Source organism: Odocoileus virginianus, chromosome 23, assembly GCF_023699985.2.
Source record: "Odocoileus virginianus isolate 20LAN1187 ecotype Illinois chromosome 23, Ovbor_1.2, whole genome shotgun sequence".
NCBI classification, from domain to species: Eukaryota; Metazoa; Chordata; class Mammalia; order Artiodactyla; family Cervidae; genus Odocoileus; species Odocoileus virginianus.
Window position 1 is genome coordinate 27,243,241 of NC_069696.1, and position 25,794 is coordinate 27,269,034.

General features: G+C 37.8%; 1 protein-coding gene and 1 long non-coding RNA gene across 22 annotated transcripts in view; both read right to left on the reverse strand.

Annotated features, from left to right (window-relative positions):
- LOC139030684 (uncharacterized) overlaps window positions 1–9,720 on the reverse strand; it is a 35,952-nt gene extending 26,232 nt beyond the window's left edge. The window contains exon 1 of one of the 2 annotated variants that reach the window (XR_011483091.1): window positions 9,636–9,720. This is a non-coding gene — a long non-coding RNA (uncharacterized lncRNA). The remainder of the gene's footprint in view (window positions 1–9,635) is intronic. The other variant, XR_011483092.1, reaches the window with a different exon arrangement.
- A 6,174-nt stretch (window positions 9,721–15,894) lies between these two features.
- C2CD5 (C2 calcium dependent domain containing 5) overlaps window positions 15,895–25,794 on the reverse strand; it is an 86,959-nt gene continuing 77,059 nt past the window's right edge. For 10 of the 20 annotated variants that reach the window (XM_070453758.1, XM_070453752.1, XM_070453754.1 and 7 more), the window contains 5 exons: window positions 23,911–23,961; window positions 22,925–23,026; window positions 21,409–21,599; window positions 18,165–18,311; window positions 15,895–17,208 (listed from right to left, as the gene is read on the reverse strand). In XM_070453758.1, the coding sequence (XP_070309859.1) occupies window positions 17,077–17,208; window positions 18,165–18,311; window positions 21,409–21,599; window positions 22,925–23,026; window positions 23,911–23,961 (623 nt within the window). In that variant the 3' untranslated portion in view covers window positions 15,895–17,076. The remainder of the gene's footprint in view (window positions 17,209–18,164; window positions 18,312–21,408; window positions 21,600–22,924; window positions 23,027–23,910; window positions 23,962–25,794) is intronic. The other 10 variants (XM_070453762.1, XM_070453751.1, XM_070453764.1 and 7 more) reach the window with 3 other exon arrangements.

Here is a 25,794-nt window from a genome sequence, read left to right on the forward strand (position 1 = left end):
TGGACGTGAGTTTGGGTAAACTCTGGGAGTTGGTGATGGACAGGGAGACTTGGTGTGCTGCAGTCCATGGTGTTGCAAGGAATTGGACATGACTTAGCAACTGAACAACTATGTAAGGGATGCAGTGATGAACAAGAGACACCTTAAATCAGAGGAAGCCAAGATGGCTGGGAGCTGCTGTCAGAGTGGGTGCCTGGGGACAACTCATATAGGATCTTGCAGGATTTTAATTGCATTCTAAATGAATGAGACTTCAAAGCAGGGTAAAGGGGTTAGTGGGGGAGAGTTTGACTTGAAAACTCTGTGTTCAGGTTCACTAATATAGTTATACCTGGTTTGTTGTTATTGTTTATTCTCTATATTTATTCTATATGTGATAATATTTCAGGCCTTTTCAGGGTTTTTGAACACTTACATGCGAGATGAGTTTTTAATTTGCTGCTCAGTTGCTCAGTCGGGTCTGACTCTGTGACCCTATGAACTGCAGCACGCCAGGTTTCCCTGTCCTGCACCATATCCCAGAGTTTGTTCAAACTCAGGTCCATTGAGTCAGTGATGCCATCCCACCATTTCATCCTCTGTCATCCTCTTGTCCTCCTGCCCTCAGCCTTTCTCAATCTTTCCCAGCATCAAGGTCTTTTCCAGTGAAGTCAGCTCTTCCCATCAGGTGAAGGAGATCAGGGGAGAAGTCATACATACATATGTCTCACCCTCTCCTCCCTTATCTTTGCTTCAGCTTCAGCATTAGTCCTTCCAGTGAATATTCAGGGTTGGTATCCTTTAGGATTGACTGGTTTGATCTCTTTGCTGTCCAAGGGACTTGCTTTCCAAGAGTTTTCTCCAGCACCACAGTTCAAAGGCATCAATTCTTCCTTGCTCAGCCTTTTTTTTAATTGTCCAACTCTCACATGACTTCTGGAAAAATCATAGCTTTGCCTGTATGGAGCTTTGTAGGCAAAATAATGTCTCTGCATTTTAATATGCTTTTCAATATCCTTCACTTAATATCCTTCACTAAAAACTGTAGCAAAATATTTAAAAATGGATAAGCAACAAGGCCCTACTGTAGAGCACAGGGAACGCTGTTCAGTGTTATGTGGCAGCCTGGATGGGAGGGGAGTTTGGGGGAGAATGGGTACATGTATATGTATGGCTGAGTCACTTAGGTATTCACTTGAAACTACTGCAACATTGTTAATTGGCTATACTCCAATACAAAATAAAAAGTTTAAAAAAAATACATAGCAAAGAATAAACTTAATGGACAGCAGATGGGTCTTGGTAAACCTAAATTTACCGGGCATATTATTCTGTATACAATCATTGGGAAGCTTCCAAGAATGGGGAGAAAGTCACCTAGAAAAAGCATCCTATCTTATCTTCTCCAAGGTGTTAGCTGCAAATGGATAAGTGATGTTTTCCGCATCCTCAATTGGGAGACATCTCTTATCACCTCCATTTCAGGCCTTAGCATCTGCACAGAACCATAAACAATAAAATAAAAGACATATTTAAACAGTTGGCCCAGAACATAAATCTCTTACCCATCTTTCATTGTATTTGTTTATCCTGCATCTAATAATGAATTCTGTCAATGTCTTTGCTAGTCAAATTTCCCTAACTTGTTATTTTTCTTTAAGCTTTACAAAAAAAAAAAAAAAAAATTTAGTGCCTTTATTATTAAAAAAAAAAAGAAAACAGTTGACCAAGAGTGATTGTTCAAAATGCTAATAGTATAAATTAGCATACATGTGGTTTGAAATGTGGCAGGTAATTAGCTTTCCATTATGTAGGATTCTTGAAACCTAGTATATAATTAATAATGTATCTGAAAGAGCTTGGCCATTAGTCTGAACCTCTAGGGTTTTGCAGTTTCAAAGGAGAAAATATATTCTGTATATCATTACTTGATATTTTCAGTGGCTGCAGAAATACCAATAACTAAATATTTTTGATGATAATATTAACAAAAAAATTAGCAGGGTACTTAATAATTTTTAGTAAATGCAATACATTCACAACTGGTGGGATATTATAAGTATTTCTGAAGTTGTCTTTAAATATTGAAATGGGCTTCTTTCTAATCCTTCTTGATTTTGACTTGGAAGTAGAATTTCAAATTATGCTGAGAAAGAAAGAGTCCCAAGGTAGTGGGAAGTGTTAGCACCATGACAGATATAAGAAGGGGTCTGGGAGGTAAGTTTAAGACAACTTCTCTCTGCAGCATGTAGCAAAAATGGAATGTTTCCTGGGGCACCAAAACTACCATAAATTATCTATTCCAGGATGGCATTAAAAAAAGAAAGGAATGTGCCGATTTTAGTTAATAATGTACTCCATTGTTCTTCCCCAGTTCTCTGGGGAGTATCTCATAACCTAGAGAAAGAAACAGGCAGGAAGCAATTACTTACAGTAGTCAGATACTGTCAGTAATAGCAAAAACAAAGGAGAAACCAATCCAAGTTTTCCTTATTCTAGTTTCAGTCGTCTCACTGATGTGCAGGAGGTCACTGTGTCTAAGATATGGCCTCCTGAAACATAGCAAGGTTTATAGCAACTTCAAGGCCATAGAGATTACTTGGTGTAGGTAGCCATTCTGGGCAGCGCCTATAGACATATTTAGCTGGATGGTGTGCATACATACACGGGTTATCTGGTGGTTCATGGAGTTGCTCCCCAAATTTGTAGGCACTACCTTCAAGCTTATAAAGGAGCAATTCTATATTCACGAAGTAGCCATTCAACCATGTCTGGAGATATAAGACCCTGAGGGCTGTGTACGGACAGAATCAAGACAAAATTGGACAGACAAGATATTTTAACTTCTGCCCATTGGGTCACCAGCAGTCAGACTATATAGTCCTTTTACAGTGTCTGAAACCTGAGTCTTGGTCAGGTCATCCCTTCTTTACATCCTGAGCCATATAGAGGTTAAGCATATATTTGTTCCTGTCTGGAAACATGCTCAATGATGTGTTTCTCTCTCTGATGGCAGTGTTCTGGGTGCTGTACACTCACCATCTGCAACCGGGCAGCTAGGCAAAAACAGTTAAGTGTGATGAGAATCCCCACCCTCCACATAACTTACATCTTTTGAGCTGAGCTCTTGCACCTTCCATCAATTTCCTGAAGAAATAGCTGGGTGGGATTCTTACTGTCTAACCTGGAATACTGAATGCTAAAGACCAGAATTGGCCAGAGGATTTTTTTAAAAAATAGTTCTACACTGTCTTACATTTATACAACTCTCCTCCTCCTCTTAAGTCACTACAGTCGTGTCCAACTCTGTGCGACCCCATAGACAGCAGGCCACCAGGCTCCTCTGTCCCTGGGATTCTCCAGCCAAGAATACTGGAGTGGGTTGCCATTTCCTTCTCCTTATACAACTCTAGCCACTTACAAAGAACAGAGAATTTTTCTTTTAGTAAAAAATGATCTTAGAAGGCTGCTAGTCTCCCAGCTTAATTTTCTATATTAGAAAACAAGACTCAAGGAATAAACTGGCTTGCCCAAGGACAGAGAGCTTCATTTCTTCAAGTATTCAAAACGCAATTATTTATTGAGTATCTATAACCCTATTTGTGCAATTCATGGATGTACAGTTTTTCATATTTTGTCATCTCTGAAATCTGGGTGACTTTTAGAGTTGCTATCTGCCAGGCATTGACTGTCCACAAGCATCAAAACCAGCAGAGCAAATATTACCCTCTGGGAAGAAAATCACAAAGACAATAATGGCTCAGTCTTTTAAGAAACACTGCTTTGCTAATGCTCTTGATGACAAAGACAATAATAAAAAAAAAAAAAAAAAGTGTGTGTGTACTGGCAACTTTTTATTGAAAATTGATATTGGAGAGTTGGATTCTGAGTGAGAAGTTGTTTCAGGAATAGGTTAGCCAATTTAATTTTGCTTATGTTCTCATCTTTTAAGTGTACAGTGAGGTGTATGATAAATTTATGGTCTTTCTAAATAAATCTAAAAGTGCTCTTCAATATTTTGAGATTAAAAATCTAAAGTGACAAGAAGACACTGTGCCATAGCTTAAATGGTGGCATGTTTTTCATACATATTTAAAATGATGGTGTATCTTATAATTGACATCATGCTAGATTTGGTGAGATAGGTATATTCCTGCTTCTCTTCTAGATGCTAGATATTTAGCAAAGAAAAAGACATAAAGTCTCTGAAGCTTAAATTCTGGGAGGATCACAGTCACAAGAAACAAATACGAAAAATATCAAGTAGTAAGTGATAAGGGCTACGTAGAGAATTAGTATTAAGTGATGTGTAAGAGAAAGATTGGATGACTTTAAAGATCAAGGAGTCAAGCAGGTGACTTTAAAGTGAAGAAGTAATAATACTAGGTGAATGGAAGAGCCACCCACCTGAACACCAGATCCTGAACACCAGTGCCTTTGCCAATATACCCACATGGGCTGAGAGTATAATCACTGTGCCAAAGCTTATCCATAGGTTTTTTTTTCCCACTCTGGAGGCACAATTCTTATTTCAAAGTGAATGTGGACTTTAGAGCAAACTACTTTTTATCTCATCATTTTAAATGGAAATGCCTTAGATGGCTAGTGTTTTATGCATTAAAGAAACATTGAAGCTTTGATGCGTTGTGATGTTGGAAGAAATGAATCTCTAAAATCCTCATGAAATGAAGAATGAAATGAGGGAAGGAAAGAAGGAAGGAAGAATGAAGGAAGATGGAAAGAGAAAGAAAAAGAAAGAGGGAGGAAATGAAGAGAGGGAGGGAGGGAGAAAAACAATTACTTAATATCAACTTTCTTGTGAAAATTTTTGCCAAAAGTTTAAATAATTAGACAAAACCAATTTTATTTTCTTGGGCTCCAAAATCACTGCGGATGGAGACTGCAGCCATGAAGTTAAAAGGCTCTTGCTAATTGGAAGAAAAGCTATGACAAACCTAGGCAGCATGTTAAAAAGCAGAGACATTACTTTGTCAACAAAGATCCGTCTAATCAAAGCTATGGTTTCTCCAGTGGTCATGTATGGATGTAAGAGTTGGACCATAGAGAAGGCTGAGTGCCAAAGCACTGATGCTTTTGAACTGTGGTGTTGGAGAAGACTCTTGAGAGTCCCTTGGACTGCAAGGATATCCAACCAGTCAATCCTAAAGGAAATCAGTCCTGAATATTCATTGGAAGGACTGATGCCGAAACTCCAATATTTCGGCCATCTGATATGAGGAGCTGACTCATTGGAAAAGACCCTGATGCTGGGAAAGATTGAAGGCAGGAGGAGAAGGGGATGACAGAGGGCGAGATGGTTGGAAGGCATCACCGACTCGACGGATATGAGTCTGAGCAAGCTCTGGGAGTTGGTGATGGACAGGGAAGCCTGGCATGCTGCAGTCCATGGGGCCACAGAGTCGGACATGACTGAGCGACTGAACTGAACTGAAAGACCCTAATGCTGGGAAAGATTGAAGGCAAAAAGAAAAGGGGGCAACAGAGTATGAACTGGTTGGATGGCATCACTGACTCAATGGACATGAGTTTGAGCGAACTCTGGGAGATGGTGAAGGACAGGGAATCCTGATGTGCTGCAGTCCATGGGGTCGCAAAGAGTCGGACACAAACTTAGTGACTGGACAACAACAATATCAGAACGGAAGAGTATCAATCTAGAGTTTTGGCAGAGGGATAATTGACCTCATTGGCTTTTTATTCTTTTCTTGATTTATTGCTGTTTAGATAACATGTATTTAAAATCAGGATGCTTACTTAAAAATGAACAAAAGATTCTTGGCCTGTGATCTTAGGTTTAAAATATCAGAGGTTCTGAAAATTAGATTCAAACAAACAAGTGTATGAAGAAAGTGATAAAATGAAATATCCTGAAACACTAGGATCAAAAAAAAATTTTAAAGCTAATTAAAAAAAAAAAAAAAAAAGACACAAACGGTAACTCCTAGGATAGATGAAAACTCAGGGAGCATGACACCAAAATGATAAAATTTATTAGCGATACACAAGCACTAAGAGAAATAACTGGTTTTTACCTTAAACAGCTTTATGCTTAAAAGTTTATCTTGAATTGCATTTCAATTTGTTTTTAAAGAAGAAACAAAAGCTTCTCATTCATTTTACCTGTAATAAATATTTACTCTGCCCTTACTATGTACCAGTCACTGCATTAGTGATGGCAGAACTCTTCTTAATATACTAAGATCAGCTGAAGCAAAATAAAAGAAACGGTAAATAGGTTATTAATAGTTTAAGACCTAAAATCTGGGATGTCCATCCCAGTGAGCATCCAAGAAAACTGGTCTATAGTTTCCCAGCTAGAGACATTAAGTGCGAATCCCTTAGGGTCCATGCCTCTGAAACATGATAAGAGTAAATATGAAAGGCCTTTCTGGAAAATGCCCAAGGTTATGAATAGCAATCAATCCACTGAACCCAGCTGCTCCCCACCTCCTTCCACCCATTACGAACTGATGCTTCATCTTTTATTTCCATCATTAAACCACTCTGGTAAATGAGGTATTTATGCCAATGTGTGGAGGAAAATCTTAGGGACCAATAAGTATTTCTTCTATCTATCCTGGGATCCAATAATGGCTGAGTACTTTATTTCAAAATGGAGGATTAGGAGACTCATCAATGGAAATTTTGGCAAAGGTCCATCAAACATAACTGAATGTGATAAGCAAAAATAGAAGTGATTATTCCTCAATTTCCTCAACTTCAGAGAGTGAGAAAGAGATGAGAACGTCTGTAAATAGATCCGTTTCTCTAAAAACACCTAGCAAGCACCAGCCGAGGCAGGCAAGAGCAATTCAGCTAGATGACTCTGCTATTAAAACATGTCTGTGTGCCTTTTTGTCTTATGGGTATGGAATAGTTACTTTCATCCTTATGCCATAAAGAATCTTGTTCCCTCAACCTGAGGCCTAGTAAGATTTTCTTTCAAAATCTTACCTGTGAGGATAAAGCACTATGTGTGACTGACTGCAATGCAAAAGGAGAAAATGTTTTCTAACCATTACAGATTCTGGTTCATTATTCATCCTAAGCTTCATCTGTCATCTTCTCTACAGATCTCATCAATTCCCTTAAACAGTCTCAAATAAATAATTTCCTGACAAGAAAACATTACCGCTAGGAATATCAAGGCTTCCAATTAAACTTTTACACATAAAGTTACTTCAAAAACCATCACAATGAAAACACTGTACTGATATGCTAGAGAAGAATCTTCAGATACACAATATATTTTGCTGTGGCAATATGAAAGCAAAGTGAAAGTTGAACAGTCTTGTCCAGCTCTTTGCGACCCCTTAGACTATATAGTGCATGGAATTCTCCAGGCCAGAATACTACAGTGGGTAGCCTATCCCTTCTCCAGTGGATCTTCCTGACTCAGGAACTGAACCGGAAATCTCCTGCATTGCAGGTGGATTCTTTACCAACTGAACTATCAGGGAAGCCCCTTGCTATGGCAATATACTTTTTACTAATTGATGTAATTATTCTCACAGGTCAAAGCTATATTTGTGAAGCATACTTATTCTCTTGTTTAGCAATAAAAAAAAAAATCAACCTTGTCAAATACTCTGAATCATTTGAAAGAGACACTATCAAGCCCAGTAAGTGGATGTAGATTTAAATCAATGTTTTGGAAATGCTTTTCAGCTCAGTTCAGTTCAGTTGGTTAGTCGTGTCCAACTCTTTGTGATCCCATGGAATGCACCATCACCAACTCCCGAAGTTTATTCAAACTCATGTCCATTGAGTCAGTTGGATTTCCTTGCTGTCCAAGGGACTCTCAAGAATCTTCTCCAACACCACAGTTCAAAAGCATCAATTCTTCGGTGCTCAACTTTCTTTATAGTTCAACTCACATCCATACATGACTACTGGAAAAACCGTAGCTTTGACTAGATGGATCTTTGTTGGCAAAGTTATGTCTCTGCTTTGTAATATGCTAAGTTGGCCATAACTTTTTTCCCAAGAAGCAAGAGTCTTTTAATTTCATGGTTGCAGTCACCATTTCTGAGTAATCAATTAATTATTATAAAATAATTGATATCATCTGATATCAATTACAACAGTTAATTGATTACTCAGATATTGTAAAACTTTACAATTCACAATGAATGTTCAGATCCATTATTTTCTTTTTATTTGGAAACTCACAAGACCATTGTGATTTAGGGCACAGATTAATATCCCCATTTTCAAGTGAGATTGTTATGTTAAGTGGCTTTGTCTAAACCAAACTGTGATAAGGAGATCTGGCATCTAAGGCCAGTTCTTCTGAACCCTAGTCCTTATTTTCACCCTAGTGATTATTTTCACTCTTCTGTTCTCTTAATATCTGTAAAGTTCATTCATTCATTCACCCCTAGGTATCTGGTACTCTGCTAGAAAATATGGTACTCTTCGGAGGAAAAAATATTGTGAACCTATGAAGTCAACTAAACTACATAGTGATGGCGGAATAAAAAAAAAATTTATATGCAAATTTTTAAATATGCACAGAACCTGAGTAAACTAAATTCTATTAAATATACTTGTGATGCAAGAATGAGAATAAACCCAGAAAAAAGTAATGGTACTCAAAAAGCAATGCTAAGTAGATATCAGAAAAGTACATCGGTAATCTCCATAAATACATAAAACACAAAAACAACTACAATTTGTTTATGTTTTAAAGTGTGAGAATTAAAAATCATAGACAATAACATTAAGTCCTTGCTTATTTGGGAGAAAGATAGGAACACTCAAAAGTTTTGACTTATTTGAGAAATAACACACTAAGAATGGATACATGAGGACTTATCTCGTGGTCCAGTGGTTAAGAATCTGCCTTGCAATGCAGGGGATGCGAGTTTGATCCCTGCTTGGGGAACTAAGATGCCGCATGTCACATACTCTGTGCTGCAATGACAGAGCCCATGTGCCACAACTCGAGAAGACCCTGCACTGCGGTGAAAGAAGCTGCGTGATGCAGAGAAGAGCCAGAGTGCCACAACTAAGACCTGATGCAGACAAATAAATGAGCAATTTTTTTAAAAGAAAAAAATGCATATGTGGTAGGCTGCATAATGGGCCCCAGAGACAGTCATGCCCTAACTCCAGATCTGTGAATATTATTTTATATACCAAGGGGCTTTGCTGATGGGATTAAGGATCTTGAGATGGGAGGTTATCCTGGTTTATCCAGGCGGGTCCGACATGTAACCACAAGTGTCCGTAAGTGTCCTTCGATGCTGTATGCAGGCTTTCTCAAGCTACAGGCAGTCCCTTCTAATCTTTGGGCTAGCTTATCAGCAGAGAACACACATTCTGCTCTGTTCTGCTTCGCTCCTCAGTAAGGAAGGAGTCGTGTGGTTACTCTAGACTGTTAGGAACCAGGTAAGTCTGCCTAATTCAGAGATAATAGACTTAAAGTCACATTCTCCAAAATGTCATCATTAGTAATAATTGACAACTACATAATTACAGTGGAAAAATTTTAAAATTATGTACCAGTTAGTTATTCCTTCATAAAAATTACCCTCAAGCTCTCTGGCTTAAAGCAATTGTCACTCATTATTATTATGAATCTACTTTGCAGTTAATTAATTCACGTGTGGGATGGACTCAGAATGACTTACCTTTGCTTCACAAAGTTCCTCAACTTCTAGCAGACTAGCCAGGGCCTGTTTGCATGGCATGGTAGAGGTTCCAGAGAGAAAGCAGAAACACAGAGTACAGTATATCTGTGATCTAAGTGCAGTGTAAGCAAATATACTTCTGCTTTATTCCATTGGCCTTTGCAAAGCAGGAGGCCAGTCTGTTTTCTCAAAATCTGGGGAAATAGATTCCACCTTTTGATGGTAGGAGCCACAAAGTCATATGCTAAATGCTTGGTTACCTGGAGGCCATTATTTAGGGCCATCAGTGTAATCAATGTGCCACAGTCACCTCTCTCAGAAATTGATAAGTCAAGGGGACAAAAATAGTGGTAAGGATGTAGAAGATTTAATAACATAATTAACAAGCTTGATTTAATACAGCCACGATGATAGATGATAGATAGATGATATAGAGATATATAACTTGCTTGCAACAAATGAATTTTCTTTTCAAGTGCATATGAAACAGTTACATAAACTGACAGGAAAACAACCAGGGAATTTTCAACAATTTTAAAAGAAATTATTGAGATCACAATATTTTATCATAGTGCAACTTAATTAGAAAACACCAAAGTAAACAACAACATGCTTTTGGAAACTAGGAATACACTTCTAAATAATTACAGACTAATGAAGACGTCATAAGGGTAATTATAAATATTCAGATAAAAATCTAGAGATACTGAATTAAATTTGTGGGATGATAAAAAAGCAATTGCAGGGGGATTTATAACTTTAGATACACTTACGAGAAACTAAGAGTGACAATAAACAAGCTGAATGTTCACCCCAGGAAGCTGATAAAGTCTAAAGGAAGAAAAATGGAAAGTAAAATTGATTTCAATCATTCAAAGAATATTCTTGAACTGCAAAGTTATGCTGCTATACTATTATTTGATGGTAGATTGTGATAAATATAAAAATATATATTGAAAAGTCTAGAGCAACCACCAAAGCTATTTGAAGAAGAGGCATAATTTATGTCAATTTTGAAGGCACAATGAAATCAGAAAATCTGACCTTGAGGATATTATGCTAGGTGAGATAAGTCAGACAAAGACACAAACAAATACTGTAAGGTATGTGGAATCTTAAAAAAAATAAAACTTGTTATACTATAGTGATTATAGACAACATACTGTATTACAAACATAACACTTGCTAAGAGACTAGATCTTAATTATTCCCATTACAAAAAAGAAATGATAATTACATGAGCAAATAGAGGTATTAGTTAACAGTATGGTGGCAATCATATTGCAATATATAAATGAATCAAATTAATCAAAAATTGTGCACCCTAAACTTACACAAGTTTACATATCAATTATATCAATAAGCTAAATAAATAGTAAACATTTTAAAATAAAAAGTCAAACTCATAAAAACAGAACAGGATGGTGGTTATCAGAGCCCAGGATGGGGAACCAGTGGGGGCATTGGGGAGACGCTCTTTAAGGGTATAAACTTGCAAACAACAGGTAAGTAAGTCTTGGAGCTCCAATGCATAGCATAGTTATTACAGTCAACATCATGTATTATAAACTTCAGAATCACTGAAAGACTCAATCTGGCTATCACCACAAAAAAATAACTGGAAAAATCCCTAAATATTTGGAAATTAAACAACACTCTTTTAAACAACTCATTAGTCCAAGAGGAAGTTAAAAGGAAAATTGTGAACTATTTCAAATTTAAGAAAAAATATCAAAATTTGGGGAGCCCCTTAAAGGAGGCTCTTAAAGGAGAAAAATGTGTCATATGCAATTTTATATTAGAAAAGAGGCCCCAAATCCATGATCTAAGCTTCAGCCTTAAGAAACTAGAAAAATAAAAGAAAATTAAACCAAAAGCAAATATAAGGAAGGAAATATAAAGGTAAGAGCAGACACAAATAACAGAGTCTGAAAACAGAGGAAAAAACAGTAGAGAAAAATCAATGAAACCAAAACCTGTTTCTTTAAAAAGATGCTGCTTCTCCCCCTGAGATCAGGAACAAGGTTAGAATATCCACTCTTATCACTCTACATTAAACTTAATAATTTAATAAGATAATTACTAATAAAGCCAATTAAGTAAGGAACAAGAAAAATAAATATACACTAGGTTCAAAGGAATAAATAAAACTGTCCCCATGTACCGTCATAAAAATGATTCTCTACCTAAAAACTCCAAAGAAATACAGAAAAAGCTAATAGAATTAATACATGGATGCAGGATGCAATATCAATGTAAAAGATCAATTATATTTGTATATACTAAAAAATCAGTTCTCAACAAAGAGGCCATGTCAATCCAGAGTAGCAAAGCTAGTCAACATTGTCATTGCTGGAGCAATTCAACATCCATATGCAAGAAAAGGAATGAAAGAATGAATAAATCCTTGACCCCTAACCTTATACCATATACAAATGTAAATTGAAGTGATCATGTACTTAAATGTAGAGGCAAAAACTGTGATTTCTAGAAAATGTTTTCGAGGTTCATTAGGCAAAAATTTCTTAGAACACCACACAAATTACAGAAGAAAAATAAAGAATTAGATCTCATTGAAATTTAAAATTTCTATTCCTCAGAAGATAAGGTTTAAAGAATGCAAAATAAGCCACAGACTGAGGGGAAATGTTTGTAAAATACATATTAAAAAACAACAACAACAACCTGAATTTGTAACTCTCAGAACTCAATAAACAGTTGAGCACCATGAAGTGAATCTTGGCAGGTTTCCTCAGATGGAGCAGGTATGAAGAAAATTACTTGCTAAAGAATCCTGGAAACATACATGCGCGTCTTGGCCAGTTTGACATCCCCACCGCAGGAAAACCAGCATCTTCGGCTCTACTGTGTGGAACCTGTTCCAACAGTGACACCGTGCGGCAGTGAGAGGCAAATGCAAGCCAAAGAGGTTCTGGGAGCTGAGCGTTCTGGGGACCGAGACCTAGAATTGAAGGCAACGTCAAAGACTGGAGATCATGAATTTCTGCTTAGTCAATGAGTATTAAAAAATAAATTGGCAAACAAAAGAGATACAGCTATACTCGTACCTTGAGTGAGTGAAGCATTTTGTATTAGATGGTATTACCATGTGCTGCGCTTAGTCGCTCATAGAGAGCACTGTATTTGATATTTGAACTGTATCTCTTCTGTTTAAACTTAGGAGAACTGGTATCAGTTTACTATTCCTACTGCTAAAAAATGATTACAAAGTTAGTGACTTATACAAGTTTATCTCACAGTTCCACAGGTCATTAAGTCTGACATGGGTCTCCCTAGGCTAAAACCAAGCCTTTGGCTGAGATCTCTGTTCCTTTCTGCAGGCTCAAAGGAAGGATCCGTTTCCTCCTCCATCTGAGGTGAAGCCACATCCAGTTCCTTGCAGGTGTGGAACTGAGAACCCTGCTTCCTGGCTAACTGTCGGCTGGTGGCCATTCCCGGCATTGAGATGCTACCGACATTCCTTGGTTTATAGCTCTCTTCTTTGTTCTTGAAAGTCAGCAATGGCAGGTTGAGTTCACCTCTCAAAGAATTTCTCTGACCTAGTCTCCTATCCCTCTTGAGAGGTAAACTCAACCTGCCATTGCTGACTTTCAAGAAGAAAGATTAGGTTCTAGGACTCTCACAGATAAACTTAGATAATTCGCCCATCTCTAGGTCTTTAGCTTTGACCCTATCTGCCAAGTCCCTTTTGTCACATAAGGTAATATATTCCCAGGCCCTGGAGGTTAGGCTGTGCACATCTTTGCTGGGAGGTGGGAGGCTGGGGGGGGACATCATCCTGCCTACCATAAATATACATCTTTCAAATATTTAAATGTCTAATCTTAAAAGTGTCTTTTCTACTGGAGAAGAGGCAAACATTTTAGGATAGGATTTACCCAAATCTTCCTAATGTTTCCTTCAGCCTGGTTCCTTATTCCCCTCCATATGCTGTGCTGTGCTAAGTTGCGTCGGTCACGTCTGACTCCGACCCCATGGACTGTAGCCCACCAGGCTTCTCTGTCCATGGGATTCTCCAGGTAAGAATACGAGGGTGGGTTGCCGTGCCCTCCTCCAGGGGGTCTTCCACACGCTGAGATGGAAGCCACGCCCCTTGTGTCTCCTGCATTGTTCTTCACCCCCAGCACCACCTAGGGCCTGTACTAAATTTAACTTGAGCTCACTGGTGGGGCTTCAACAAACCTGAAATAGTGTGCAAAATTTCACCTCTGTGCTTATTTTTCTGGAGAAAAGTTCCAGAGCTTAGATCAGATTCTCAAAGTACACTTTGAAAGACCCCATAGAACAGAAATACAACTTTCACAAGAAAGTGTGAACTTAAATAAAAGTTTTATTCATAATAGCCAAAAATGTTGTCCAAATGGTATGCATCTAGAAAACATCATACTAAGTGAAAGTTACAAAGCACAAGATCCTATTTACGTGGAGGAGGTAAGTTAACTGATTGCAAAGGGGCACAAGGCATTCTCCTGGGTGATGAAATGTTATCTTGGTCACACAACTGCATCTATTTGTCAAACTTTGACTTGTACACTTAAAAATTTTATTGAATGTAAATTATAATTCATTAGCATATTTTAATATGTAAGATACATACTAGGTTATTAACATGGATTGGGAGGGATGAGATGGGGAAAAGAAAACCAGGTGAAAAGGTAAAAAGAAAACACCAATTAAAAAATAGGTACTTGATCTAATTTATGCATTTATGAAAAATTTTATGCATGAAGCTTCTTAGCTACCTGATACTGCAGTCCAATACTTGCATCCTTGGCAAGTTCAAATTTAGGGGTACATGGAAACCTGATGGTGATGGGTTATGGCAGAGTAGGGCTTCCTTGATGGCTCAGCGGGTGAAGAAGCCTCCTACAATGCTGGAGACATAGGAGATGCAGGTTCGATTCCTGGGTCGGGAAGATCCCCTGGAGAATATGGCAACCCACGCCAGTATTCTTGCCTGGGAAATTCCATGGACAGAGGAGCCTGGTGGGGTACAGTCCACGGGGTCACAGAGACTTGGAGGTAACTGAGCGACTAAACACACACAGGCGGTGAGGAAGGGGACAGTGAGTTCAGCAAATCTAACAAAGGAGTGGATAAATTGTGCAGTTTAAGCTTTGGAGTAACAATAGAGAATGAGACGTGTGCTATAAGTCCTGTCACTGGCCTCAATATTTCCAAAAAATTAAGTCCCAGTACGTTTGTCTAAAATGATGTTTCTGAGGGGATTCACACACAAGGAACAGCAGCAGCTCTTTCGGCACCAGGTCACGTCAGCCTTTCCGGAAGCAGCCATTTCTGGCATGGCTGACTGTGCCTCGCACGTGACCCACACTGAGCAAATGGCCCGTGTCAGCAGACAGAAAACCTGCCTAGTCATAGAAACTCGAGCTTTCCTAGAAATCAGTCTGTGCCTCTGTGAAGTATCCAAATGTTGAGACCAAAATGGAAATACTTTTTGGTCTCAAAAGGTAAAACAAAAACAGCCAGTATTATGTTTTAAACATTAGTAATAAGGTATATGCACAAACCAAAAGGAAATCAACCCTGAATATTCATTGGAAGGACTGTTGCTGAACCTCCAATATTTTGGCCAGCTGATAGGAAGAGCTGACTCATGGGCAAAGACCCTGATGCTGGGGAAAATTGAAGGCAAAAAGAGAAGGGGAGCGCAGAGGTCCGGACAGCTAGCAGAGAGCATCACTGACTCAACTGGCATGAATTTGAGCAAACTCCGGAACACAGTGGAGGATAGGAGCCAGGCATGCAGCAGTCCATGGGGTCGCAGAGAGTCAAACATGGCTTAGTGATCCAACAAGAGCAATTCGTGCAAGATGTGACACAAAACAGGTACTCAACCAGTGAGTTACATCAGTAACCCCCGCCCAGAAAGAACTCAGAAACATACTCAGCAATCACAAAATAGCTGCTGAATGGATGGATAAAACTATGAACAAGTCAGTCGACTCCAAGTACCTGTCTATTTTTCCAGAATGAGCTTAAGTATTATCCTCTTGGGGAAGCCACCTTCATCCCAAGCTTCACATGTTTTCTCACTTAACAGTGCAGGTTTCCTACCAACAACAATGAAAGTAGCACAATTACAAATGTATTTCCCCTCCAAATGAAGAACAGACATATAACAGATGATTGCTAAAGAAATGAAGATGATCACATGGAAAGTGATTTCTGACCACTGACAATACTACAAAGAGGCAAAAAAACAGATTGAGGAATATTCCAGTTTATAAAACCTTTTTATTTAAAAAATAAAATTATAAACAAAATACAGAAAAATATTGACACCTGTGATAACAAGGAAATGACTCCTAATCTTTAGGGCAGTTGTTATCCTGTAAGAGCAAAATCATGAGTTTCATAAAGAAATTTTATTGTCCAAAGGAGGAATGTACTTTTAAAGGTTCATTTGTAATATGTATTTGGCATTGACAAAAAAAAAAAAAAAAAAAAACACGTATTTCTATCTATACATTCAACATTCTGGAGCATATTTACATTCAAGTTACATTTCCAAATTCTATGCCAAATACAGTCTACCTCACCACCCCAAAACCCTAATAAGATAGTACTAAAATTCTATTTGGTAGGAGTTCAGTATGACCTTATTAGAAAATAATTTTATGTTCCAACTAGATCACATTTTAACTACTTCAACAAAAATCACTGGCCTGTTCTTTCCAGTTGAAGCCAAGCCCCTTCCAGAAAAATTAAACACAAACTAAAACTTGGGTAAAAATGAAGTTATAAAGTAATTTTTTTCCTTCTTCCTTAGAGATATTATTAAGCTTCCAATGAAAGGACACTGGCTCTGATAAACAGATTATACTTTTGCAGCAATTAGGATACAAGTCATAGAAGTTTAACTTCTTTTTCAAAGATGGCTAAAGCACTTTTCCCTTTTAGTGGTTACCAAATTCCTCATCAAAATGACACATTAATAAACTCACAGTTTTCTGAAAACTTTTCTCCATTTTCCCCATACATTCCTCAAATCAGATTACTTATTAACAATTTGTTAATTTCTTAATTTTTATAAATTACACCAGGATAGCTAGCCTAATTTCCTGATAATTTAAATTATGGTTTTATTAAAATCAACATAAATTATAAATAGCTTGCATCTTTGCTACAGTTCTCAGAGAAATTTATCTGAACTTCCTGGGGAGTCGAGCCTCTATGAGGCCTGTCTAGCCTTGGTAAAAAAAAAAAAAAAAAGTCAAGATTTGAAAATTCTCATGCCTCCAAGTGATCCCATTCAAATCAAACATCCTCATATGGGATCAATTCTTTCTTCATTCTCTCATATTATTAAGTTCATTTTTTATGTCTAGTACGATAAATGAAAGACAAAGGAGACTGATGAATGACATTTAGTTGCACTCTTTCTTTCTACTTGACTTCAGGTTGTGACTTCTCCTCCAGGACATGAGGGCTGGCAATTGGCAGCAGGCTGCTGAGCAGACACCACTTCTAATTCAGATTCGCGAACAAAAACCACTGCATCACCACTGACGTTTATAAGACATTGTGCCTAAAAGAATAACAGGACATTTCAGTCACATTTCAGTAACACACCCATACTCTCCCGTTACCCTGGGGGCAGCGTTGTAGAGAAGAAAAAAGCATACAGTCCAAGAAAAAAATGAGCAAAGGATAAGAAGGCAATGCATAGGAGGGGAAACAAAAAAAATTCATTAATATAGTTATTTAATTTTTTAAAGGACCATCTTTAACAGTTCCAAGTGAATTATTATGTTAACAAAGCTGATAAGAGAAATCTGTTCTAAAATTTAACCAGCCCAGGTTGGGTACATGAGACAAGTGCTCGGGCCTAGTGCACTGGGAAGACCCAGAGGGATCGGGTGGAGAGGGAGGTGGGAGGGGGGACCGGGATGGGGAATACATGTAAATTCATGGCTAATTCATTTCAATGTATAACAAAAACTACTGTAATGATGTAAAGTAATTAGCCTCCAACTAATAAAAAAAAATAAATAAATAAAAAATAAAAATAAAAAAAAAAATAATAAAATAAAATTTAACCTAAGCAACGCTCCCCTGTCCCCATTAACAGAATTATATTATTTATTAGAATTAACAGTGTGGCTCCATCAGGACATACTCTTCACCAGCAGGGCAGTCAGAAGTGGACAGCATCACAGCTCAAACCAGAGGGTGTCTTTAACTGTTCTCCATTAGCCATCACAGGATCCCAAAGACTACCCCCCAAGAAGGTGGTGGGAAAAGTAGTTTAGGAGCAAAACTTCCAGAGGTATTTCAGACTAATAACTTCGTCACTGGGGATGTGAAAATAGCACCTGACCTATGTATGACCAGTTACCAACATATTTACTAAAACATGTTTTCAGCCTCTGGAATCAAAGAGCTCTGAGGAGCAATTCTCTTTTCTGGAGGAGGGTGGGAGGGGGAAAGGCCATGGGGGAAATTCGTAGGGTCTCCGTATCAGAGGTTTGAAGTCCACCTCACCTGGTTTTTGTTTGGATTCTCCATGAAGACACACTGCTTCATTATGTAGGAGACGACAGCGTTCCCTCCCAGTGCAGCGACGTGTGCCCGCACCATTGCAAACACTTCAGCGATGAAAGCGTGCAGAAAACCGCTGACTCCACCTTCCTAAGGATAATGCACAAGAAAACCAAACTCTAGGCCTGCGTAAGTGAACTTACGTCATCAAAGAATATATGTGAAAACAATTTAAGTGATCTTACTATAATGGATGGCCATTTTAATTTCCTTCACCATGCAGATTTGTTGCATGAATGAAAAAACCTTTACCTAACACATGTCTACAACAGGGATTATTGTTGGTGTTCAGTCACTAAATTGTGTCATAATCCCAACAGGGACTACTATTTTCATTTTAGAGAAGATGAAACCGAAGCTCATGTGACGCACCCATGATGAAGGTGGAGCACAGAGCTAGTGGACAGATGGCAGAGCAAGAGTTCTAATTGTTTGTCCGTTGTCAACACCTCCCTCCATGAAACCGTTCCCATCATCATTCAAATAAACTGATGGTAAATATAAACAATGTGACTTCCCCGCTATCCGTATCTCCCACTGTGAAAATGAACCATGTTCCAAGTTGCACTCGTCTTTTTCAGTTTCTTGAAGGTTTGACACCTTTTCCAGCCTCGGGGGTCACTGTACATGAAGGGCCCACACCCAATTTTCCACCAGGGTAACTTGCATGTGACTTCTTCAGAGAAATCTCCCCTATCAGACCTAAATTACCTTCTCCTGTTAATATTCTCTGAGAGCCCTCGTTGTATTTCTTTATATGACTTATGAAGAGCTATCTATTTACTCTATGATCATTATTTACTGTCCACTAAATTCCATCATGCCAGGACTGCATCTGCTATGCTCACAACTATATACACTAACACCTACTTCAACAGGTGCATGTGTCCAGTGATCTATATGTATTTGTCATGCAAAGAAATCCAACAGTTTGGGGAACTTTTGCAGTGTTCAAAACCAAACAAGACAGAAACCAAAGGCTAGCTAATAGCTTAAAATGCTTTACAATCTAAATTTTCCACAAATTTTACTGAAGGTTTTTTACAGCCTAGGAAGAAATGTCCAACTTTAAATTGGAAGGTAAGGGCAAAATTTAACACTGTTAGAAAAAGCATTTGTCTAGGTCACACTTTTCTGAAAAGTTACAGGATCCTACATAGAGTTTGTCATTAAGGAATTAAAGGAGTTGCTTCAGCCTGCTTCTGACTCAATCACAGTCCAGGACAGTCTTTTTTTCTACTTTTATCAGTTTTCCTCTTACATATCAAATCAAAACATTCTTAGAGTAACAGATACTACAGATGGGTAAATTCTAATATTACACAACTGAAAGCAAATAACTCAACAAGGAATGAACAAATTTCAGATATTATACTATATACAGGCTTCTCAGGCGGCACTAGTGGTCAAGAACCCGCCTGCCAAGGCAGGAGACATAAGAGACGTGGGTTCAATCGCTGGGTCAGGAAGATCCCCTGTAGAGTATGGCAACCCACTCCAGTATTCTTTCCTTGAGAATCTCATGTTCAGGGGAGCCTGGTGGGCTACAGTCCATAGGGTTGCAAACAGCCAGACACAACTGAAGCAACTTAGCCCACATGTATGCATTCACTACATATTATACTATTAACTATACTATAGCTGATATTATAAACCTCTGCTGAAGGGAAATCTGTGAAGCAACATTTCAGGGAATGGTGGCTTCAGCAGTTGAAAAGACACTTTTGGAAAGAAAATTTTATGGATTCGACAGTACAATATCCATGCGCAACTGGAAAAGGTTAATTCACCAATCTATGCCAGCTTCTCAAACCCAAATTCCTTTGTCAAACTTTAATGGATTTAAAAGTGTTGCCTACTTTAATTCTACATTAAAAGGTTTTTGAGACTATCTTGAGATAGTTTCTTTTCCATCTCAACACAATTAGAATATGGTTGTAAAAATAATTTTTCTTAAAGGAAACATCTATTGAATTAATTAATCTGTCAGAAGTCACTCCCTCATTTACACAAAAACGACTTGCGGTTACTCTCTACCAGGCACTATGCTAGGTGCAGAAGGGTGAGCCTGAGGTTAGTAAGCAGGCTGCTATTTCCAAGAAGGCATAGAAACACTGCTGGTGAAACAATGGGGGGAGAGGGGAACACAATTAAGTTGTATTTATAATTAACACACTTTTTAAAAATACAAACTTCTGCTAAAGTAAATTTTGAAGAGTTTATTGGGTTTCACACTTAAATTAGTAAAAATTTTCCCTACTCACTATATTAATTTGCTTAGTAGCCCTGCTCAAGAAACATAAGACAGATAGAAATAAAATCTTTTCCTGAGTTTAAATTCCTCTGTAATGCAAGATATAATAGGCTGACTCTGACTCTTAATTCTGACTTCATCAAGCAAGAGATTATAACTGCTGTTATTTAAAAAACAAAAACAAATTAAAGTTTAATGATACCCAGTGTGAGGTAAGAACTTGAACAAACAACATTTTCATGCACTGATGGCTAGAGAAGGAAATAAGCAGCCTCCTTCTCCTTTGTCAGGAGAAAATAACAGAACTAAATGATATAAAAAAATCTCCAAAGACATCTGTTCAGCATACAGTCCCCTACTATTTCTTAATGTGAACTGTTAAAAATTGCCATTTAAATCCATCTCAGGCAAATACCTACTGAGAAACTAAGCTATTCTTTCAGGGCTGTTTTAAACCTCTGTCAAACATGGATACATTTATTTTTCTTTAATTTACCATGTGATAAGGATCTGTAACTTCTAATAACAAATGAATTTAAACCCAACACAACTCTTGCGATAATACTGAAAGTGAAAGTGAAGTCGCTCAGTCATGTCCAACTCTTTGCGACCCTGTGGACTATAGCCTACCAGGCTCCTCTGTCCATGGAATTTTCCAGGCAGGAATACTGGAGTGGGTTGCCATTTCCTTCTCCAGGGCATCTTCCTGACCCAGGAATTGAACCCGGGTCTCCTGCATTGCTGGCAGACACTTTTACCATCGGAGCCTAATCTACAGCCAATCCAGACAGGTTACAGAAAAAAGTGTGTGTGTGTGTGTGTGTGTTACTTTTGGAAAAACAACAAACAATTTGAAACATGTTTGGTTTTGATACTAATACTTTCAACCACAGAAAATTCACAAACACAAAGAAATAACAACTATAAATTTACCTCACGTAGAGAAGTGGTTTCCCGAATAAAAAACATATTAATTATCCCAAGATATTTTGTTATTTTTGCTCCAGGAATGAAAGAAAGAGGTGTCATCTTAACAACCCCAACGGTAGAATTTGCACAAGGTGGAGCAGAACGATTCCGGAAGTTTCCTTCACCCATTGGACTTGCTTTTTCAACTGTCACTGCTAAAATTGGAAAAAGAAGAGAAAGCATCAAGATCACATGTTGGTGACTCAATGATTCCCTAGTGTTTCCAAATAAGTGGTGACAACATTCAGCTGTCTGTGAGGCTAAGCCATGTCATGAAAGTAAAGAAATTATCATGCACTGCATGCAATTACAAATAGAGAGAGAGAAAGAAAAACGTAAGAGGAAATGCTGGAATGGAATCTTTGGGAAGAAAAAATGGCATTCCTGCAAAAGAAAATGTCGATGCGGTGCAGCTACACACACAATGATCGTTATAAAGTGAAGACAAAGAAAAAGCGGTAGAGCATTAAAAATTATCTGCTGTAGGAACAAATTATTACAAGAGTGTGAAAGTTGTTAAATTTCCCAGTGCAGTTTTTTCCATCTTTTTTTCAGACGACTTCATCATTGTCAACTTGTAGATAAACCTTATCTTAACTAGTTGTAGCAGGTTTCTTTTCCAAACTTTCTCGACCAAAGTTGTAATTTAAAAAATTTAGCAAATGACCTTGGCTGTCTACAAGTTAATTGTTCATAAAATAACAAATACCTACTGCTTATCAAATAACTACCATGAACCAGACACACACACACGTGTGTGTGTGTGTGTATAATTTTCACAACAACCCAGCAACATAGGTGTCATCATCCCCATTTAACACATGAGGAAACTAAGGCTCACAAAACTTAAATAACTTGCCAAGGTCACACAGCTATTAAAATGGCACTTCTAGGATTCAAAACCAGATCTGGTTGGTTCCACAGCCTGTGAGCTTCCCCCTAAACACAGTTCCTTCCCTTTAATGTGAACTCTTTCACTCAAATACATTTACCTCAAAGTCTACCAAAACACATGGAGTATAGATTAAAAAAAAAAAATCTAAGTCCTGATGCTGAGTCTAGCAGTAAGATAAGAGTTGCCCACTTTCTCTCTGGAGATACCTTCTATTCTCACGCTAGACATCACTCTTAGTAATCTGACAGATGCCATATACTACCGAGTACCTTGGGCCCTGCAAGAGTGTCTCTTCAATAAAAGCTCATTAATTTCCTTCCACTATGTGACATAATATCTATTTATATACTTCTAAGAATACCTTCACCAAAATAAAATACTAAAACCACAACCCTGCAGCTACAATTTAAACATCTAAAGGCCCTTCAAAAGCTTTTGCTAAATGACCATTAACATCCGCAGCTTTCACACTCCAACACATGACTGATTGGCGATGTTATTACTGAGTAGTCAGGGCCAGCCTTCACCACTGGGAAATCAGGGATATGCTTCTCAAATCACAATGTGGTAGAAACATCCGCCTACTTGTCTTAATTGATCCGCGCCTTATGGTCTGAGCTTTCAGTTTAATGAGCTCTATCCAGCTGCTGCATCTGTCTGCAAAGGAACTGTAATCAACTGACGTTGCTGAAAACACAGACAGAAAACAAAAGAAAAAAACAAAGAAAAAATATGGATGACGTCTCATACTCGTCACAACACTCCTCTCGATGATGTAATTTAACTGTCACTTGGGGGAAAGGTGGTCCTTTTCAAGTCATGTGAGAGAGATAGTAAAGAGTCAAGCTTTAGACACTGATTTGTCCAAAACCAAGTTGTTGGTTGGCTGAGCACCTCTGGTGATGTCAGAGCTGTGTGGTCTCTTAGGGGGAACAGAAGCGGGTGGGTCTACCCAGATCAAGGAAAGGGTCACATGCTACGTTTTAACTAACTTCTTTTCTTTCTTTTTATTTCACACTGTTTTTAGCTGTTTATACTTAGGACTTTAATTTATAATCAGAACTTTGTGAATATTCCTTGCCCTATTTTTGCCCTGAAATAAAAAAAAAAAGAATGAGAATCAAATGTTAAAAAATACATGAAAAAAAATCACTAGTTAACTTATTTTTTGCAAAATATCTTCTTTCTACCAGTAGTAACAAGAAAGCCAAAGGGTCATTTTTATCAATATTCTATTTCCACATCTGATTTTGGCAACAAAGCTTCTATTAACATGGAGTGAGGATCAAGTGTAAGCCCAACAAGTTCTCCTTTTCAAAAGAATATCTTTTACTACTGTTGAGCTAAAAAATAATATTAAAAAGCTAAAGTCTTATCTTTAGAAACTGGAACACTATTAAAATGCTAGATGGCATAAATATTACTTCAATTATACAATCTAACTACAATAAAGCCACATTCTGGTGTCTATTCCATTGTCCAGTGCATTTCTTCAATGTCTGTATGCTTATGCACCACCACACTAGAATTTCACACCTTTGGTGACTATTTGCTTAATTAGACAAACTCACCTCTCTGTGCAGCTGGGATACCTGAGTTAGAACTTGCACTCTCCAGGTGTTCTAGTAAGACAATACGAACAACATTAGCTTGGATGCTAAGTACAAGCCAGTATCTCTTTGCTCTTGGTTAATACTCTCTAAAAGCTAGATGAATAGGAGAAAATTTTTATGGCCTCATTATAAAAGCAAACCAAAGAGAAGTACTTAGGTTTAAAATGGCAGTTTCTATTGATATATGAAAACTAGCTCAGTTAAACACCATGCCAAGAAAGATTACTTGTTATTATAACACAAAGAAGTTCCAGAATACTCTACATGTTAGAAAACATCAACACAGGAACAAATGTTAGTGGGAGGGAAGCAGGATGTGGGAAACCTGAACAGAGAAAAGGGTCAATGTACTGGGAAGAAAATCTGAAATGAAACAGGGAAGGTAAATGTTTGTGGGGGTAAAGCCAGTAAGAGTAAGAGCCACAGACAAAGCAATGACCTGTGTCTCATAGATAAACACACACTATACATTAGTCCCGCCCCACCCACCTCACCACCAATCCCCTCTTTCAAAGCTTTCACTTTCAACAGTTTCCTCTGAAACTGTCAAGACTTTTTATTGGAACTAAAAGGTGACTACTTTTCACAGAAATAACTAGGAATCCCAAACTAAAACCTCCTTTCTAGTAAGCTCACAAAAGCAACATCTTGAATTCTTCCTGAAAGTTTATATTTTTATCATAGCTATTTAAGGAACTGTACAAATTCAAACAGCACTACATTAAAAAAAAAAAAAACTTCATCATCTATTTCTAATTTTCAGGCTCTACCCACACTAGCATATTTGAATTTTTGTTTCTAAGAATTTCATAATTGAGGATGCAGTGTTGCCAAGATAGAAATAACTCATAAAACACTAAGAATAATTTGGGTCAGCCAGTTTTTTTAAATTATAAACTAAATAAATAAGTACATATATAATGTTTTTGTCTCTGCATCATATGTTGATTTTGGGGGTAATATTCTTAAATTTGTAAAAGGTGTCCTTTTCAAAAATCAAGATTTATACAGAATGTTTCTCCCAACTGGGAAGCAATGACATATCTCCCGTCCCCACTCCATCTCTTTTTTCCTAAGGCTAATGACCACCAGCTAACACTGGAGAGAGTACAGTGGTCAACATTCCTCTTATGATACAGAGCTGTCCAATAAAAGGGATCACGAGAAGTTCCCAAAATGACTTGTGAGGGGATCACACTGGGTGTGTCCTGACCATCATGAAGTTCTCGAGGGAGTGTCCTCCTTATTCGGGATCCTAAGGGGTACTGAAAGCCCAGGAGGAAGACCAAACAGAACTGACACTCAATTTCTAGCAACCGCTGATCCAGTGCAGAGGCTGGGAAAGTAAACGGCCCAGTAAATATCCCAGGAGAGTTCCAGGACTCTCAGAGGTCCTGGGCAGTACAGCCTCACCGAGTATAAACACAGAAAATACAGCCAGCATTAGAGACCCTAGTTTTATCGTGTGGGGATGCAAAGAAGGGAGAGGAAGCTAAAAGAAAACATGAAAATGACTAAAATTATCCTCTGTACCTTCATATTATCTTGGCAATATGGAATTCCCTGGTAGCAACTGTATATGAAATGTCCACAAAAAGAGCTTATACATGTTGAATCTGATCCCATCTTCAAATATGTCAAGTGTTAAAAAGTAAAGGTATACAATGATCTGTAGAATATCTGTGCTTTAAAAAAAAATAAAAAAACGATAAACAGAACATCTTTGCAAAGAGAGACAATATAGCTGTTAAGAGCATTTGCCTCTTGGGAAGGAAAATGAAGGGAGAAGGGAGCTTTATTTTGGACAATGTGGTCTTTTTGTAGGATTTGAATTTTTTGTCA